This window comes from Phyllostomus hastatus, unplaced genomic scaffold (assembly GCF_019186645.2).
Source record: "Phyllostomus hastatus isolate PE091 unplaced genomic scaffold, TTU_PhHast_1.1 phas_scaffold_1066, whole genome shotgun sequence".
Taxonomy (NCBI): Eukaryota; Metazoa; Chordata; class Mammalia; order Chiroptera; family Phyllostomidae; genus Phyllostomus; species Phyllostomus hastatus.
The window spans coordinates 13,777,810-13,799,140 of NW_025334004.1; the positions used below are offsets into that span (position 1 = coordinate 13,777,810).

At 36.7% G+C, this 21,331-nt stretch overlaps 1 protein-coding gene across 6 annotated transcripts in view; it reads left to right on the plus strand.

Moving 5' to 3' along the window:
* BTRC (beta-transducin repeat containing E3 ubiquitin protein ligase) overlaps positions 1 to 21,331 on the plus strand; it is a 181,817-nt gene that overhangs the window by 55,351 nt on the left and 105,135 nt on the right. For 3 of the 6 annotated variants that reach the window (XM_045854053.1, XM_045854055.1, XM_045854054.1), the window contains one exon: positions 7,486 to 7,593. The exons of the other annotated variants lie outside the window; for them this stretch is intronic. In XM_045854053.1, coding sequence (XP_045710009.1) covers positions 7,486 to 7,593 — 108 coding nt within the window. The remainder of the gene's footprint in view (positions 1 to 7,485; positions 7,594 to 21,331) is intronic. 6 annotated transcript variants of the gene reach the window in all.

The window sequence follows — 21,331 nt, forward strand, 5'->3', positions numbered from 1 at the left end:
TTCTCTGATTATGAGAAAACTTGCTCTCAGTATCCTCAGTGTTTAATCTACTTCTTTATTTAATCCTCCTGTGTAACTCATCTCCTGTTTCTGACACAGTTTTCTTTTCATTTCCCACCTCATACTCTGCATAGATGTTTTCTTTCCTTTTGATTTCTGACTACTTGCTCTGGGCTGCACCTTTTCCCCTCCTCTCCCAATTGGGTCTGAAACTCAGTGCTTGGCCACTCTCCCTCCACCCTGAACAAATGCCTTCTGTCCACTTTGGGAACCCTCACTACTCTGACTTCCTGCACTGCTCTGCCCCATCACATAGACGCCCTCCATCGTCCTGCTCACTGCCGCTCTAGTCCCCCAGGTGGACGCCTTCAGTACTCTGCTAGAGCTGTAGCACACCATACCAGGCTCCCTCACGTGCAGATTTTCCCCTTTATCCTACCTGGAGGTCAAAACTGTATGTAAGGCCTCTCCCCCTTCAAGGACACTTTTCTCACACCACCAGAATGGCTCCTTCTGCGCCATTCAACTTGATGCCTACTTAGTCTGTATTCATTTAATGGTTGTTGAACTGAGCTGTTCAGATAGGAAAGGAGGTAAGTGAGTGCTTCCACCATTCCTCTGGTCATTCAAGTTTGAAACCTTGGGAGTTCTTTCTGACTCATCCTCCTTCTTTCCTCACAGTCACTCATTAAGTTCTGTTGGTCCTTGTTTTGATGTACACTTGTCTTCTCCATGGCCATTACTTGGATGATTACAGCAGCCCCTTTCTTTAGTTTCTGTAGTCAGTCCAGTGCCCCTAAACCACCGTAGCCCCCACATTTCTTAATAAATGAGGTCACTCCATTGTCTGACTTTTAATTGCCATTTTTATGTGGCATCATCCTAGGTCATCAGAATATCTACTTTTGAATCTCATCTTTACCACTTGCTAGGTACCCATCAACTTTTAATAATTTATTTAACCTCTTTGGATCTTACCTACCTTACTACGTTGTTTTACAAGTGAGTAAGATATTGAATTGCGAAAGCTTTGTCTATCACAGATACCTTCCAATCTAGTAATATCAGTAAAGTAACTAATGCTGTTTTATCAGGTTTCTCACTATTGCATAAATCAAGAAATTCTTCTCTTTGATATGCAGTTCTCGCTGATCTCTTCCCTTTAAACACACATTTGTTGAGCATCTGCTATGACTAGATACTGGAGATTTTTAAAAAGCTGAGATAATGACTCTTATCTCTGAGGAATACAGTCTGGTAGAGGAGGTAAATACATATTGAATTATATACAGTAACAAATTCTACAATAAAATTAAAGCCAATGTCTGAACTTTTCAAAAAATTTAAAATTTTAACTAAATTTTTGTAGCAGCTATTGTCTAACACAGTTTAGTGCTTTTCCTTGTAGTTACTATTCGTTTTAGTTAATTTATCTCCCTAGAGTGGAGTGAAAACTGCTCGAGGACAGGTCTTGGTAATGAGTCTATGGATTCTGAGAGACAGCCACGCCGGGGTCTCATTCCTGCCATCGCCTTTTGGTCACTGTAACTTTTCTGACCTTAAGTTTACTCTCTTATTAAAGTGAAAATACTGATGACTCTTTGACAGGGTTGTAATGATTAACTGAAATAATATATTTAAAGAATCTAGCACAATATATGGCAAACAGTTTTTGCCTGATCAGTTTTGGTTCTGTCTTCGTACTCTACTTGTGTCCATTCTGGTAAAGAACAGTAAGTTTGATTGGTGAAGGGTGGTGGGAGGACGTAGGCGAGGGTAAAGGGGCAATAAAATGGTGATGGAAGGGGACTTGACTGTGGGTCTGGAACACACAATACAATATACAGATGATGTATTATAGAATTGTACATCTGAAACCTATATAATGTTACTAACCAATGTCACCCCAATTAATTTAAAAAATTTTTTTAAAGAAAAAAATAAATTCGATGAATGGTTTATTGATTCCATGGTCTGTAGTTCATAATGGCTTCCCAGAACATTTTGAAATGCAAGTGGCATTCATGGAAGCCTGCTCTTGGTAATAATGACACTTGATATTTTTTCTTTTGTATTTGAAATTTTTAGATCTCTGATTTTAATTGTACCACAACCTGTACAACAGGGCTAGGCAGATATGATTATCCTATATGACAGGTGAGAGTTACATTTTTGAAATGAGTTGACTAAACTGGCATTCTTAAGAGGCAGTCATTGTATACAATCCCAATTTGTATAGGGAAAGCTGGAATGTATTACATGGCTTATGGAATACTACAGTTCTCTTGGCCTGAAATTTTTAGTTGATATAGTAGAGAAAGGGGAATTCTTCTGTTCTATGGCTTAAATACATAAGTTCTCAATGCAGCAGTCTTTTTATTGTTGATTATTATAGCTTTTGTTACTCATAGAAGTTGACCAACGGGACCTGAGTTTAAGAGATTTCATCATTCAGCTTTCATCTAGTAAATGCTGAGGCTAGCCCTTTGCCTGCAGGGGCCCGTCAGTGAAGAGAATCTGTGACTTCTTTCCTAGCAGCCAAGTAGTGGGGAGGAGTCAAGGATTTTAATGTTCTCTGTGTAAATGAATTTGTGTGCTTGAAGCTGATGGGCACTAGATGCTGTATGAAGCCTGTCTGGAAAAAGTCCAACCATCGTTAATATAACGAGAAGCAGTTTGCGTGACATTGGTGTAACCTGGCAGCTGAGAGTGGACCAGCATGTGCATGTGTGAACAATGGTGACCTCACTGTACTAGTTAGTGGCAGGGACAGATACCATCGAGTGAGCATGTGTACTATGTGGCCATAACATTTGCACTCAAAATGACTGAGTGAGTAGAGCAACAAATCTACATCAAATTTTGCATTAGGCTTGAACATTCCTCCATGGAAACTATTCAGATGATTCAGAAGGCTGTGAGCAACAGGTGATTGGCAGCTTCATCACAACAACATACTTGCTCAGGCATCACGTCTCCTGCACAATTTTTTGAGGAAACATCAAATCACCCATGTGACTCAGTCCCACTACAGCCAAGATTTGGTGCCCTGTGATTTCTGGCTTTTCCCCAAACTGAAATCTTCTTTGAAAGGGAAGAGATTTCATATAGTTGACGAGATTCGGGAAAATAGGATGGGGCAGCTGATGGCAATTGGGAGAACTATGTGAGGTCTCAAGGTGCCTAGTTTGAAGGGGACTGAGGCATCATTGTTCTATGCACAATGTTTCTTATATTTTGTATCTTCAATAAATGTCACTGTTTTTCATATTGCATGGCTGGACACTTTCTGGACAGACCACAGTGTATTGAAGCACTGGAGGATCTTGTTGCAACATTTCAATTTCCCTTTTTCATTCTTTCAAGTAAGAGAAAACAAACTCCAGAATTTAAAAAAAAATGCTGTGTCTGCTTTTTTAAATGCTGGTAAACTAAATCAATTGGATAACAAATTTCAGATGTAATACATTATTATAGTCTTCAACTTTCTTTGATATTATTGCAAAGGAGAGTTAATTGGGGTGAAGTTAAGTGGGAAGTGAGCTGCAGAAACTAGTATGTGCTGTGTGTGGCTGTATTTGTATGGGATAGAGGTACATGTATGATCCATACTTTGGTAGCTTTTGAGATTGCATAGAAGAAACATGTAAAGAATTCACAAGTTCTTTTAACAGTAAAAGTTAAATATTTAAACATGAGGATATAGTTGCTGGATTGCAGCTTAGTTTAGAACCTGCTTTTTTAATTAAAAATATTTTTTTAACTTCATAAAGAAAACCTTAGAAATTTAAATATAACTTGCAGGGAGAAACAAACTTGCAGCCCAAAGTTTAAGTAGAAAATTGTATATGCTTTGGGGCATTTTAAAGGGGATTATTTATTAAGATTTGAAGGACAGAAAGTTTTATATCTTTTTCAGAAATTGACCATTCAGGATGGCCCTGAAATACAGGGTGGGGCAAAATAGGTTTACAGCTGTGAGTACTTGAAACACAAGTTTATTCTTGTATATTTCTTTATTAATTATTGTATTATTTTCCATATGAACAACTGTAAACCTACTTTCGCCCCACCCTGTATTTAGAATACATAAGAATAGTAGCCAAAATGGCAATCCTTTCTACTCTGTTACTTATTGTCCAAATTTCCTTTGCTTTTTCCCTTTCTGTAGAAGATGCTCCTAAATGTGAATTTAGAAGGGAAAAAGAAGTAGAAGTTATAGCTTATTCCATTAATTTTGTAATTATATTTTTTTCCTCAGTGTTTTAAAGTGGCATTTACCAGTATGGGTAAGATTAATTGTTAACAATACAAACCAATTTGAAAGTTGGTTATTAAATTGAGCTATAATATGTAAAATCTTATGGTAATGTGCAGATCTGACTATATTCAAGTGCAGTTTTCATACCCACACCAATTGTCTTGTAATAATCGTGAATGCATCCTCTGTGTGGTATTTACAAGTTAATGCCATTTTAGAAATCACACCAGTATATCTAGTGGCTTTCCTGGGTGTATGTAGCTCATTAACGATTATAATTTTAATTTGAAATTTTAGTTTAAGGGGATGGGGTAAGCCCTTTCAAATTCTTAGTTGTTAGGAGTTTTGATGGAAGATAGGATGTGTGAAGGAGGAAGATTAGAATGAGTTACCAAAGGAAAGTCAGATGATAATTAAGCAAGTATTAGACATACTGCAAAAATAACACAGGATCTAATTTAAAGTAAAGGAGACAAACATTCAGAAGAGGAATGACTTAAAAACTTAGGAAGGACCATTCACAAATACAAGTAAATATACATATTTTAATAAAGACGAGAACATGCAAGTGGCTTTAGTATAGCCGAAAGTGTTTGAGCCATCTTCCTTTTGAGAAGGGCGTGGGGAGAAGTGACAAGCTATCTTCTAGTGCCTATTCCATTTTTTTCCCATTATTTCCTTTTTACTCTTCTGTATTTTCATTCTCCCTTTTTGTATACTCTTCCTCTTCCACTTTTCTCAAATTCATTCTCTGCTTCACAATGAGACTTTCTTCTGTCCAGCACACAGAACCAGTTGCTTAATAATGTGTACATTGTCTCTCATGAACAATGAGAGAAATTCACTAACAATGAGTTTCTTTTATATTAAAGATTTTAAATATAAAAGAATTTAAGGTTGAGAGAGTATCACTTGAATGTAAAGGACTTTTGTCTCTTTTGTTCATTGTTCTATCCCTAGTGCCTAGAACAGTGTCTCGCACAAGGAAGACACTCAATAAATACTTGTTGAATACATGACTAAAACATTACTTAGAAATATTTAATCTCATTTACTTACAGAAATTATTTTAGCAAAGAACTTGATGCTTCCCAGGCAAAGATATGGGGGTAAGGCGGGTATTTGAAAAAAAATTTCAAGATAGTCAGTTGGCTAGAGGACCAGGCCAATTGGAAGCACAGAGGTGAGTTAATGTAGGCAATGGGGAAAGGTCAGATTAATCGAGTGCTTGGATTTCATACAATAGATACAGGGAGCCATTATGAATTATTGATGAGAGTGACATGATAACAGAGTGAACACAATTATTGTATTTAATTGCTGTTTGTAAAATGGATTATAGCTTGAGGTGAAGAAATATTGGGAACAATGAACAGAGTCAGGAGCTTGTTGTGGGAGTTCAGAGTGGTTCCGCTGTTTTGTTTGGGATGTTACCCAGCGATGTCTGCAGCAGGTGCCCTTCTTTGAAGTCTGCTGTCTGAACGCTCTTTATGACCTCGGGATGGGTGGAGTCAGGAGGAAGAGTTCTTCACTAAGAAGTAATAGGCCAGGATTCTAGTATTCCAGGAAAAATTAAGTATTTATCTATGACCATGAATTTAGAAAGTAGAGCCCTGGCTGGCATAGCTCAGTGGATTGAGCTCAGGCTGTGAACCAGGCATTTCCTGCTTCTCTACTTTCTTTAGTTTTTTTTTTTAAAGAATTTTTTTAAAAGATTTTATTTATTTTATTTTTAGACAGGGAAGGGAGGGAGAGAGAGAGAGAGAGAGAAACATCAATGTGCGGTTGCTGGGGTCCATGGCCTGCACCCTAGGCATGTGCCCTGACTGGGAATCGAACCTGCGATGCCTGGTTCGCAGCCCGAGCTCAATCCACTGAGCTACGCCAGCCAGGGCTGTACTTTCTAAATTCATGGTCATAGATAACTACTTAATTTTTCCTGGCCATCAATCACCTTAACTATAAAATGAGGAAATAATGATCTGAATGCAGGGGTCTAGACCAGATCATTTTTTGGTGTCATTATTATTATATCAGTTACAGATAGTTTGAACAGTGAATATCATATTTTGTTTCCTAATATTAATTCTTACAACTAGAGTATTTTAAGAAAAAAAAAGTCCCATAATGATGTTTAATATTTCCTAGCTTATAAAGTTTAGCATTATGTGCATTGACTGCTATATTTTAAAATATGTATTCCTGTTTTTATATGTGCTATTATCAGGTATTTAATTTTTTAAGTATTATTAGGCTGTAATAGTACCCAAGTGGATGAACAAAACTTCAGCCTGGGATACTTTTAGGGAAACTCAAAGAATATAAAACTGCTTCTAAAAGATAAAGTATTTTATAAAGCTATAGGAGCAATAACACTAACATTGTTTAGTCAATATTACTAGAAATCATAAATTCTACCTTATTTTGCTACTGAATACACTGTATGTATATACATTCACACATACTTTTTTGCTTAGAAGGTTTTAACCAGCAGCATTTGGGGTTCTCTTGTCCTCTTTTTTTCTCCCCCTGTTTCTCCTCTCTTTGTTGCTGTTTTCCCTTCTGTTTGGGTTGTTTCTTGCCCTCCCCCCTCCCCTTTAATCCATCTGGAAAGATGAAGAAGCAGCTGCTATGGTAACTGTGCATTTTGGTTAATGAATGGCAGACTAACAAGATACATAAAACATATGCAAACTGTGCAGAGTTAGTTGCTGTCAAAGCTGTAGGGGTATACTACTTTTCCTTCTTCCTACCTTCTAAAAAAAATACTTTAACTTTCCTGTGGTATTTTGTTTTCTAATTTATCATTCGTAATATTGAAATGCTAACATGAAATATTTCCTTCTCTGCTTAGTCTGCACCTTATATCACCCTGTGGTGAATTTATGGGAGGTGAGTCAAAAGTGCATAGAGGGGAAAAATTGATTAATTAGATTAAGAAGTGGATTTCTTTTAGACACATACATAGAAGAACAGGGACAAAAATTTTTACTGTATATTCAGTCTTTGACTTACAACATTTCCCCCCTTGCTTTTTGGGTATTAGTGCCCCGTTCGAGTCTCTCTGGGGTTAGAACTAATGAGTAGTGTGTTTCTCGAAGATACTTCTATCATAAAGGGCAGCTACAACTGGAATATTGCATTCAGCCAAGCCTTGAAAATTCCTGTAATCTGTACCATCCTGTCTCATACTGTCCCATCTCATAGTTGTCCTCTCTCTGCAGTGCTCTATGCCCAGGTCTCTGTGGCTGGGCTGCTCCAGCCTGGCGGACAGCATGCCTTCGCTGCGATGCCTGTATAACCCAGGGACTGGCGCACTCACAGCTTTCCAGGTACTTTCTCTGTCTCTGTGCGTTATTTGCGGGCTTTAGTGTGTGTGTCTCATTCACGAGTGTGTCCTTCCTTTTCCATGCTTTACTTATGTTCACCTTTTTCCCTCCATATTGTCTGTATATCACATCACTCAGTACTCCTGTAATGATTAATTTCTAATGTAGATCCAGACTGATCCACTCTTAAGACATTTCTGTTGTCACGATTGGCTTGCCAAAATTGAGATAGCACAACTGGACAGTTTATTTTCATATGTAGTAGAAGTACAAGAGTGAATTTTAAAGTAATCACAACAAATAGCATTCAATATGTAATGTTTGCTCTGGACCTACATAAAGCCAATTAATGTAATTAATCACAGCCAGTTACTCCAATACCTTCGTATGTTTTTCTTATGATCACTAAAAGTATAAAGTGCTCTGTCAGAGTTTCTGCTGGTTTATATGTATAAAATCTTTTGGGGGAAGTAATAACTGCTTAATTATATGTTGATTACCAGGTTTAGTTTTAAGGTAGAAAGGCCTTTCAGACCTTTGAGTTCAGTGTTCAGCTTGAAACAGTCAGGCTGCTCTTGCATGAACCGACAGGTTTTGCTTCTTTTCAGCCTTTCCTTGAGGCCATTTGTCCCATTGATCACAGGTCAAATTTAAAATTTTATTTATTTATTTTTAGAGAGGGGAAGGGAGGGAGAAGGAAGAGGGAGAGAAACATCCATGTGTGGTTGCCTCTCCTTGGTGGGGATTTTTTTTTTTTTTGGCACAAGTATTATCTACCCACCTCAGGTATTTGGAATTTGTGTTTAGCATTTCATAGTAATACACAAAAAGTTCACTTTTAAATTTATTTTTAACGTACTTAACTTATATTTTCATTTAGAAGAATTTCAAAGACAAGTAGGTAAGCAAGCATCAGAATGCTTATGACTCTTAGTTAAAAGAAAGGAACTTAAGTATTCCACATTCCTGAGTAGTGCTAACAGTTGCTGGTCTTTAATGATGCTATTTTAGTGATGATAATGCTGACATTTCTATTGTCCTTTGCAAAATATACTGTTAAGATTCCTTTGCTTGTGTTACGAGGTACAATATAGTAAAGTGCGTAGGTTTTAAAATTAGTTAAATTAGGGCTTACATACTATCTGTCAGTAGTGGTATTATCTTGAGCAAGTCATTTAATCCTCATGTTCCTCATCTGTAAATGGAGACCATAGTGAGGACATGCAGTAAATGGTTGGTATTTTTATCATCTTCATCATCATTAGCACCATTGCTATTGTTTGAGAATATTGATATCCTGAGAACATCAAATTGTTTTAAATATCTTATTTTTTACTATGTATTGTATTGATAAAGTTTCTGCTCTCAAGGAACTCAGTCTAGCTTATTGGTTTTTAACCTTTTTATTTTTTGCTTACCATGAGTTTAACCAAGACTGGTAAGTCTCGTAGGGACTGCCCTCACTTGAGAAACCAGTTGGAAGTTTAGGAGCCCCCAGGACCACCTTCAGGTTTGATAATTCACCAGAAAAGACTCACTGAATTCACTTAAAGCTATTATATTCACATTTTATTGTAGGAAGAGGGCACAGGTTAAAATTAGCCAAAGGAAGAGACACACAAGCAGAACCTAGAGGGGTCCAAACGTAGAACTTTCTGTCATGCCCTCCCCATGGAGTCATGGATGGCATTTCTGCTTTTGGGCCACAGTGTGTGAAAATATGTTGGATATTGCCAACCAGGGAAACTCACCCAGGCCTCTGGCGTCTAGAGTTTCTATGGGGACTGAATTACAAACTGCCCGGCCTAGTGACCGTTATCTCTACCCCTTCCTGTCAGCCACACTGACGCTTTTAGTCTCCATTTCCTCTCAGGATTGGACCTGCTAAAGCCCCCATCTTGAATCACACTTGTCTGGTGGCCAGAGGCCCCAGGCACACAGAGACACTCCTGTTACATAAGAACTTTCAGGCCTAGATATCACCTCCCAGTAACCAAGAGTAAAGGCCAGAACTCATTTTGGGTAAGGTGAATTTTTTACTACACGTGGATTATGGACTCCTTTGAGGATCTGATAAAAACTGTTGATCTTGGGAAAATACTGCAACACATAGGCAGAATTTTATTCAACGCTTTTATATATAGGAATATTATATTTATATTTTACTTGGGAGAGCTAGTAATTACATAATCCCAAAAGTATAATCTCCCAAAATCTATGAAGGAAATGTGCAGGAAGCCATAAGAATATATTAAAGAGGATCCTGATCTTACTTGAGGGTGTGGGGGTAAGGAAGATCAGTTAATCAATGTTTGAATAGGAATTAATGAGTCTAAGGAAGAGGCAGTGCAAAGGCCCTGTGGACAGTTGGAGGTACGTGCATTTAAGGACTCTACTAAAAAAAGACTTGTATCAGAGAATGGGGAGAATGGAGAACCTTGATCATGCAGGACTGATCTTAATGCCAAGAAGAGTAGTGAGCTGTTGAAAGGATTTAAGCACAAGTTTGATGTATTACATATGCATTTAGATGCATTACTCTAGCTATAATAAGGCTAATTTCAGTAACTGAAGGGAGATATGGTGGCAGTTTTGTTTGGTCTCAGGATTTGCATTCTTAAAATTATGGAGGACCCTGCTCTGGCTGGTATGGCTCAGTTGATTGGAGTGCCCTCCTGAAAACTGAGAAATCGTGGGTTGATTCCCAGCTGGGGCACATGCCTGGGTCGTGGGTTCAGTCCCAGGTCTGGGTGCATACGACAGGCGGCCGATTGGTGTTTCTTACATTGATGTTTCTCTCCCTCTCTCCACCTCCCTTCCCCTCTCTCTTAAAAAAATCAATGAGCATGTCCTCGGGTGATGAATAAAAAAAATTATTGAGGACCTCCGAGTGCTTTTGTTTATGTTGATTAAATCTGTTGACATTTTACTATATTAAAAATAATAACTGAGAAAAAATAAATATTAATTTATTTAAAATAGCTATGATGAACCCATTACATGGTCATGCAAATGAAATACTTTTATGAAAAATAACTTTTTTAAAAACAAATTAGGACTGGAATTGAATTTCATTTTTATAAATCTCTTCAATGTCTGGATTAGTAAAGGACAGCTGGATTCTCATTTTTGTTTCTGCATTCAGTCTGTTGTAATGTGGTGTTTTGGTTGAAATATATGCAGAATATCCAGCCTCACACAGATAGTTTGAAAAGGGAGTGGTATTTTAATAACCCTTTTCAGGTAGTTCTAATTGCTAAAAAATGTGTTACAGTATAAAATCTGAAGTCATCTCACTGAATTTATTGTGCTCTGTTATATTAAAATGCATTCTCAGTCTCCTCAACAAATCACTCTGGAACAATTGGTCATCTAAATGCAAAATAATGACCCTCAACTGTTAACACTACATCATGTATAAAAATTAACTCAAACCAGATCATAGTTGTAAATGTGAGCTAAAATTTTAAAACTAACAGAAGAAAATGAGGAAGGAAAAAAAAATCATTGTGACTTGGGTTAGGCAAAAGGTTTCTTTGATAAAACACAAAAAATGTGAACCTTAAAAAAATCAAGGAAAAGTTGGACTTATCACAGTTTGAAACTTCTGCTTTTCAAAAGACACTGTAGAAAATGAACAGGTAAGGCACTGACTGGGAGAAAACATTTGTAAAATGCATTTCTGATAAAAGACTTGTATTCAGAATATATAAAGAACTCTTACAACATAATAATAAGATAAACTACCCAATAAAACAATGCGCAATTAGTAGGCAAAAATATTGAATGGATACATTACCAAAAAATATATGAATGGCAAATAAGCATATGAAAATATGCTCTATATTTTTAGTCATCAGGGAAATGCAAATTAAACCACAGGGAGATACTACTACACTGCCACCCAATGCCTCTTCCCACCCTGGAATGTTGGGATGGGAATTCTTACAGACCCAGGCAGTTAATACGTGCTAGCGTAATAATGAGAAATATGCCAGAAAATGCCTTGAAAGCAGAATTCTTACACTTATCCCTTAACCTCCATGGTTCTCTGTAGAGTGCTTTTGCGTAGTTGGGGCTCAGTAAATGCTGATGATTTGAACTGTATCAGATAAGTGATAAAGATTATTGTGTGCAATTAAAAACTGTGTAAGTTAGCCTTGGCAGGGCGACTCGGTTGGAGCGTCATCCCGTACACCAACAGGTAACGGATTTGATCCCCAGTCAGGGCACATACCTAGGTTACTGTTCGATCCCTAGTTGGGGCATATACCGGGGGGCAACTAATTGATGTTTCTCTCACATCGATGTTTCTGTCTCCCTTCCTTTATAAAATTAATAAACATATCCTCAGGTGGGGATTTTTTTTTAATTGTACAAGTTAAAATCATCTGGCTTGGAACCAAGATACTAAGAAAAATTCAGATTTTCATTTGGTCTATAGCAATCTTGAATCTAAGGTCAGTAGGAAAAAATTCTAAACGTTTGCTGAATCCCCTTATAAGTTGCTACTTCTGGAGTATATTTGAAGAAAGATCAATTTAGAGATTTTACTGGAAAATTCAGGAATAAATTTGAGCGTGTGGTACTTGAATTATATTGTATGGTATAGGCACAAAAGAGATGCTTAAGAAACATTTTTGAAAAGAAGCCCAGAGGCCAATGTATGGTGCCGTGGGTAAGAGCATGGGCCCTGGCACCAGACTGCTTGAGATTTGGGCCTGGCTCTATCTAGATATGACCTTGGGCAAGTACTTGACCTCTCTGTACCTCAGTTTTCTTTTCAGTAAAATGGGGTGATAATAGGATCTCTTATAGAGTTGTTAGGATCAAATCAGTTGATTTATACATTAAGCCCATAGAACAGTGCCTGACAGATTATTGGGTTTTATTTTATTAGAAAAATGTACAGAAGACTAGCTTTCAGCAAGTACTGTTTTTCACCTTGATATAAAACAGTATCCTATTAAATACAGTCTTAAAGTTTTTCATACCTTACAGCATAGGGAAGCCTACTCTTGATTCAGGTATTGATGAAAAATTTTGCTTTTCCCAACATTGCTGTAAGTATGAATGTTTATTTTTCTTTTCTCATCTTCAGAGAGATCCATTTTCTCTATATAGCAAAAATGGAAGAAATGGGCTTATATGCTATTTTTATTCTATTTAGTCCAAAATTCATTCTGTCAGGTTCAGTATGCTCAGGCTCTCAGTACCGCTGGTTGACCAATTGGCAGATACAGGATTTAAATCTAATCTTTCCTGTTCCCACGACTACAATTATAACACTCTTAGTACATTTGCATCTTTCTGGCTTGGGTTTTATTTTATTATTTAGATTTTTGTTTATGTACAATAGAATTTATGTACAGTGAAATACAGATCCTAAGTGAACTCTGGATGAGTTTGACAAATGTGCACATTTGTGTAACCTCATTCCCATGGTATAGAACATTTTCATAATCTGAGAAGATTCGTTTGTACCCCCATCCACGGACTACTCGTCTCTTGTATGCAGTCACTGTTCTGATTTGTCACCAGAGATTAGTTTTGCTTGTTCTTGAACTTTATGTAAATGCACTCATATAGTACACATTCTTTTATGTCTGCATTCTTTTGCTTAACATAATATTTTTAAGATTTATCCATTTTTTAGCGTTTATCAGTAATTCCTTTTTATTGCTGTCTTCCATTGTGTTTATATATCACAATTTGTTTATCTGTTTATCTCTTTGAACAGAAATGTCTGTTCAAATATCCATATCTATCCATATGGGTAGATATTTGGATTGTTTCCATTTTTGTCTACTATGGAAAAAGCTACTTATACAGTTTGTATGAGTCTTTTGGACACATGTTTTTGTTTGTCTTGGGTAAATACCTAAGAGTGGAGTTGTGGGTCATAGAGTAAGTATATTTTTAACTTTAAAAGCGACAATTAAGGAATTCTTCAAGGTAGGTAGCCCAGTAGGAATACTTACTTTTACTAATATTGCCAAATGTGTTTAAGGAAGTGACTTAGTGCTAGCTTCATGGCATTTTTCCCCTTTGAAATTATTGAACTCCTTTTGTAAGTTTGAAACATTTTATGAAGTCACAATTCTGTGACAATAGAATAGGAACAGCATTGGGGTTGTTGAGTTTGTTGGATTTTCTCAGTAACTCAGATAGAAATGGAACATTGGAACAGTTTAACTGGTTACTGATGTTTCAAACCACACATTTTAAACTAGTGACATAGAAGATGCTGAAAATATTGTCTAAATAGATTCTATTAGGATATGTTTAGTTTATGCATATTTTTACTTTCATCATTCCAATGGTTTGTCCTGGAAGGTGTATGGGTGGTTAGGAGAATTTCTCTTTATTAACAATAAGTGTAATTTTTTGGAATAATTTGCTTATCCTTAGCAAATGGTGATCTTCTATAATAATTAAATGACAATGATTAGTAGAGAAAAATGCTCAAAAATAGCTAAATAATTAAGATCCTTTTTTTCTTTAGACATTGAAAGGGAAGAGAAATTCTGACAGTAAGAGTATAAGTAGATTTATATGACCTTAACATATTTAATGTGTCAGGTATAGCTAGTACTTTTAGGGAATCTTGAGCTAAATGAACCATACAGTATTTTAATGTTAGTCAGGATCCCTTGTCAAAGGTTAAAGTTGTTAAAGGTACATGTCAGGAGACATAATGTGTTTTATTGTTCAAGAACATTTATAAATCTACTAAATCTTGCCATCTACTAAGTAAAATATTAAAACGGAGCAATACTAGGACAATTAAGCATTATTCAAAATACATGTACATAGGTATATACATAAGACTTCATTTTATATTTGAGGTTATAGGGAAATACAGTTTGTCACATTGAATGCAAATTAACATTCAAATCTTATTACAAAACAATACCATAAGGAAAATTATCCAATGACAGAAATACATTTCAAGATCTAGCTGATGAGTCCCCCTATTGTACATGAATAATCACAGTATGGCACAATTTCCATGTAATAAAAAATTTAGTTATTTTTTGTTAAATGTGTTGACATTTGACCTTGGTTATTTAAAGTGACATTTGACACACCCCTTACATTAGGAGTTTGAACATAGTGACAAAACAAAACAAAATGTTTTTTTTTGTGGGGGGGAACCCCCACGTTTTCTCCTGCTTGTAAAACTAATTGTTTATTATAAAATATGTAAATTCTTTGATAAATATATAAACAAGAAAGTATCACACATAATCTTTTCACTTTAAGGTAATTATCAATGTGTTAGTTTCCTTCTATCTGAAATGACTTATGCACCCGTGCATGCATGTACACACAGAGACATAACCACATATAGTTTTGTTTTAAATATTTTTATTACCATTTTTAATAAAATATAAAAATTAAACATTTAATATTAATTGTAGAAAATACAGAGAAGTAGAAGAAAGGAAATATTTTAAATTACCCTTCTAGACATTTCTATCGTATTGGTACTAATACTTTCTGAATTTCAACTGTGGTGGTCCCCCTTGTCTTTGGTTTTGCTTTTCCGTGGTTTTAGTTACCCATGGTCAACTGCAGTCTGAAAACATTAAGTGGGAAATTCCAGGTATTTTGAGAGAGAGAGACAGACCACATTCACATAACTTTTACTACAGTATATTATTAAAATTGTTCCCTTTTATTATTAGTTACTATTGCTCATCTCTTACTGTGCCTAAGATAATTTAAACTTTGTCGTAGTCATGTATGAATGGGACAAACATAGTGTATATAGGGTTTGCCAATGCCTGCAGTTTCATACGTCCACTGGAGTCTTGGAACGGATCCCCCGCGCATGAGGGAGGACTAGTATATATGCTCACCCAGATTTATTTGTTGGCTGGTGGCGCTGATTTTCATCACTCTAGCTCATGGCCAGTTAGTTGCTCATGTTTGTAAACTGAACAAAGTGTAAACTTGGTTTACCGTAACTGAGTGGCTTACTACCGGTCCCCTCTCCTGTCATTCTTAGCCATTTCAAATTTACTGTCCTCCTGAGGTGCTGTGTTCTCTCATGCACCGTGTCTTTGCATATCCTGTTCTCCCTCCCTGGGGAGCCCTACTAAAAACATCTATCCTATCCTCCCCTACACTCTGCCTCCCACCTTTATCTACCTGGCTAATTTTTAATCTCCACAGTTCAGCTTAAGTTGTTTTACCTGTAGAAGAAAAGCTCTCACTGATCTTTTCCCTCTCTCCGGGGCATGCTGTAGATACCTTTGTAATAGCACTGATACATAGTGTGATCATTCCCTCACCAGACTGTGCATTTCTTGAGAGTAGGACTGCATTTTGGCCATTTTGTATTTCCAGTGTCAAGTACAGTGCTTGATACAGAGTTTGTGCTTGATGATTGTTTGCTGAATAAGTGAATGAATGAATGAATGAATGGGCTTAGATAATTTGAAGGAAACCATTAAATAACATATATGGGGTGGGAGGAGAGAAAACATTGGATTGTTGGTATTACCTGCACATCCATACACACAAGTGTTCTGTGTTCAGAAACAAACCATACTTAGACAATTATTCCATAATCCACACATTTACATGGGAAAAGGAAAACATGCTGAGTCCTCAAATGTTATACATTTGGCTTACATGCAACGCACACCATGATGAGCCCTGTGAACTGGATTTTGTGTGCTGAATTTGGACTCTTGTTAATGAGCATATACATATTTCAGGCTATTAAATAATGGCACTGCAAGCCAGCAGTTCAGTTTCAATGATGTCAACATCTTTATCTTCACAGCAGTGTATGTTTATGCAATTATTTGACTATTTTATTGCATTTTACCCTTATTCTATAAAAGAACAGATACTGAGAAAATTAAAATGATAGTAGTGATAAACAACAGTTTAGAGAAAAGGTGAAAATCATTAGGCACACTGAAAGTGATGACCCTTTAGGTACAAAATTAATGTACATGTGCAAAATGTTGGAAATATATTATTGAAGCTTGCTTCTTAAAAAGAACATATAATTATGGACTTTAAAATGTTTCAGATAACATTGAAATTTATTGTTCAGCTTCTAGCCTTTCAACTTTTATATATATTTCACCAAGAAAAGTAGAGATGACCTGAATTTGCTGCATTATCCTGGAAATACAGTAGTCTGTCTTGGAGAAATGACATCATTTGCACTTATTTGTGTTTTAAGATGCCTACTTGGTTGCTTAAATACTGTTTATTTCTTGAGTTTTGTAATAATAGGTTCCTCTATCACTGAGTATTTTGACATGTCTGTGATGCAGGTAGTTTCTTTATAGGCTTAATATGCAACATTATCTAATGTTTTAAGTAAACTAAATCATCTTATTGTGAGATGATCAGATTTCCTTAAAATTTTTGTATTTTTTCTGATGAATCTGAAAAATTAAACTCTTCATGCTATAAAGAAGGTTTATTGCTTTTGTTCATGTTGAATAACACTGGATTTTTCTATTTGCCCTACCTTCAACATGACCCCTAATGGCAGAGAGGAGAGAGTACAGGTACCTCAGGGACCTGGGGTTGCCCCAGTGTAAGAAGCACAAGCTGGAAAAATGGAATTGATGAAAACTCGATGGGTGATGGGAGCCTCTGTGGATACACTGTCCTTATCAGACAAGTTCTTGCTGTGGGCATTTAAGACGAGCCTGTATCTTCTGGATAGGTACATACCACTTTCTTCATATTCAGAGATTAGCTTCTTGTTATGGCCATCATTGTGCTGAGGGGACACCATAGTGTCACAGGAGTTCTTTCTGTGCTGTTTAGGAGTCGCTATTGGTTGTTTGGGGATGGCCACAGCCATTCGTACCTTCTTTTGCTACTGTTCTGCTCTATGTGGTAGTGTTTTATTGTCTTGCTGTCCTTCCTTGTATTAGTTTTGAGACTTGGTGTTTTATATGGACTGTCAAGATTTGGAATCTCGGTAGACAGACAGCATTTAGGAAGCTCTTCTTGGGTTCATTTTTCATGAAGAGAGAAACCCAGGTTATTTACTATAACCTCACTGGAAAAAAAAAAGATCAGTCCCTTGTTTAGCTGCATTGGCCTCTAAGAACTTAACACTTTACTGTTGGGAGGCTATACTCATGAGTTTTGTTCTTCCTGACCGTGAGGTTGACTAGCTTTAAGCTTTCCTATATTCTCTGGCCTCGTCCTCTGGAGACCTAGTCTAGTATATTTTGAAATGCTTATTTGGGCCTAGGATGTAGTACATAATCATGAAACAGGATTTTTCGGTGTATCTCCCCCCCGCTGGGCTGTCATCTGCTTTTTAAAGTTCTCAGGTGTATCATTCAAATCCTTGAGACCTTTGTTGCAGATCTAGTATCCTAGTATCTGTGGCTTGGTATGCATTAAATTGGATTCTGTGCCTTGTAAAATTGACATAAAAAAGAGTATGTTCATTTTCATGTATGATCCGTGTGTGTGTGTGTGTGTGTGTGTATTTTAAAGGTCATAAACAAAGTGTAGAGGGATAAGTCCTATTTTTGTTTTCATGTTTTATACACACAAATATATGTCGCACTATTTCAAACTAGTAAATACAGAGCTTTTGTATATGAACATGGGAAGCTTTTATATTTGAAAGAAAGTACATGATTAGTTTTAACTAAAACATAGTTGCTATTGTTTATTGCAGTTTCTACCCTTTGCATGAGCCATATTTTGGGTAGTGCCTGTTTCTTTCCTGGTAATAAAACACAAGTGAAATTTTTAGTAAAACATTAGTGTATTTCCCCCAGATTTTTAAATTGGCAGATCATTAATTTTTTTAGCATTTCAGTTGCAGCATAGTGCAGTCCTTTGGGGAGAATTGGTAAAATGAGGATAAACTGGTTTACAGGATTCCGGCAGCTTGAAAATAACACCATATTTGACCAAAATCTCTTTTGTATTCCCTACTATAGTTCTATCCCAGTGGTCCTGGAAATGTGCCTATGGACTATTTACAGTGAGATTATAAAACTAAATCATGATTTTGGTGAATAGAAGCCAGAGCATGTGGCTCCAGCACCCCAGCTGGCAGTAAGCTCTCCCTAGGTTTATGAATGTAGTTAGATGGCCCCCAACTGTTTACAAGACAGCAGAGGTGAGATCTTTGATTGACAAGTCAGAAATGCATTAGATCATTCTCTCTGCCAGTCTCTGGTTCATGCTGTTAAAAATGTCAGCCTCCAAGTTTGAATGGCAGCCTGAGGGCCTTAGAAGCTTTTTGTTTTCTGAGATGGAAACACAAATTGGATGTGTGCCTGAGCGCTTCATCCTGGGCTGTAATTTCATCTTTTAGCTAAGAACCACAAGGTACATGAGCAAAGCACCCTGTAAACAATAATACTGTGGAAAAAAAATAAACAAGGTCGTGTTTCTGGTACGTTGATCCGATGGTGTCCTGACCTCTATCACGTTGAACATCTCCACTCTGATTGCTGTTCCCTTTGGCATTACAATGAGAGAAAGAGAGACTGACATAGAAGGAAAAGATTTAAAGTTGCAGTGTCGTTGCACATTCCTTGTATTGGCTATGAAATATTGAACTGTCAGAATGTGACACTTGGTTTTTTAAGCAACCTTTCTTGTTTGAGGTGTTTGCAGTTCATTCCTTTCTCCCCCATTTGTCTGCTTTCATTGATAGGGTTGGAAGTAGTTGCCTTAAATGCATGAAAAGGGACAATGTTAAAGAGAAGTGGTGCTGATGGAGCCAAATAAACTTAACACTGGAACATAAACACAGGCTGTGAGGTGTGGGCGAAAGGAGACCAAAATTGGGTTAGTACATTGTTACTGGAGTTTATGAAACACCATGTTGTAAGGAAGAATCAGCTTAGGTTCTGGTTCTGTTTCTGTGGAGGCAGGAAGTTAGGGAGGCAAAGAGACGTAGTTTGTTAAATGACAGCCTGCTATATGGCAGTGTTGCCAGTCAAATCAGTGTTAGCCCAGCTATGTTATTTACTGCTCTAAGTACACAGTGTCTTTGGCAAGTGGTTCATTATGAAAGACTAAAATTTTTGTCAAGAAAACAACTTTTTAAAAATGTGCAAAAATTGTGTTTTTAGTAAGAAGGTGGATGAGTAGGTAATATGGAAGAACCATTGTGTTGTATTACTATAACTTAATGGCACATGAATAGAAAATCTTCACTGAAAAACCCAAGCCATAGATTTCTTGGGAAATATTTTCTAGTAATAGAATGAGTTTTCTAGTGCTCTTTGTTTTAAGTTACACATTTCTTAAAACAACAAATATTTTATATTAAAAAAATCTTTGTTCGGCCCTGGCTGGTATAGCTCAGTGGATTGAGCATGGTTTGCAAACCGAAGGGTCACTGGTTCGATTCTTAGTCAGCGCACATGCCTGCGTTGCAGGCCAAGTCCCCAGTGGGGGCCACGTGAGAGGCAACCACACATGATCTTTCCCCCTCTTTCCCCCTCCCTTCCCCTCTCTATAAAAATAAATAAAATCTTTTAAAGAATAAATAAATAAAATAATTTGTTTTCTTCCTACAAAAGCAGCATTGTTAGATATGTGCTTAATCCATTTGGGACATAGACCTTACAAGTAAAGTTTTAAGTGAGGATGACCTTTTACAATTCTTCTGGAGTATGAAAAAGTAGGAGTTTGTGTTAAAAGCAGTTGAATTATTGATGGTTTTAAAAGACAGCTATTTAGCTTAGCCCTCTCCCTTTGCAAATGTGAAAGGCAGGAGCTATTCTCTGTCATGAACACATAGTGAAATGCACTGGGAAAATCTTGGTAATCATTCCTGACATTTCTTAGTTCCCTGCTTTGAGGTCATGCTGGATAGAGAGGAGATAGTATTTGTAAAATAATATCCTTCTGGATAGAGAGGAGATAGTATTTGTAAAATAATATCCTTCTCCCTTGTACCCAGAATTATGTCCTCATTTACAAAATACAGTGCACAGAAAGCAAGACCAAAGAGAGAGATCCAGAGAATTAGTTACTGTTGCCTTAAGTATTGCTGTGTATTTTTAAAGCATAAATATTGATACAGATTTGCATTTAAGCTATGAGAACCCACTGTCTTGACTCAGTGGGGGAGTTTTCAAAAATCATTCTAGAAATTGATTTCTCATTGGCTGATTTTCTGAGAATGAGTAAAAACAAACCATTCTTTCAATCTTGGAAGAATAAAAGTGCAAGTGCTTATCTAAAAAATAAGATTAGAAATATGTACATTTATGGAATCTCCTAAATCTTAACACACAGAAATTACAAAATTTCTTCTTCCCCTGGTGTATTATTAATACATCAATTACTATGAAAATGCCTTTACAGCCCGTGGTTTTATATAGCCATACCTCCATAATAATGATTAGCTTTATTACAGTCCAGGCTTGCCTCATGAGCAAAAATCAGTGTATTCATAGAACCATAGAATTTCAGCATTGGAAGGGACACGAAGGCCATCTAGTCACATACAGGAGCTCTTGATGAAGTGCTCTTTGCCAGGGGTGGGGGAGTCATCTAATCTCTGCTCGATCCCGCCATTGTTGGCAAACTGAACTTCTTGAGGCTTCTCGTTTCCTTCTTCACTGTTGGTTCTGTTAGGTTTTCCCTCAAGGATTCAAACTTTTTGTTCACCTACTCATTTTACTTCTGCCTTTTGTAGAAATATAAAGTAATTATCTTCTTTTTTTTTGTATATTTGTGTGAGGATAGCTGTCGTGTTGCTTATAAG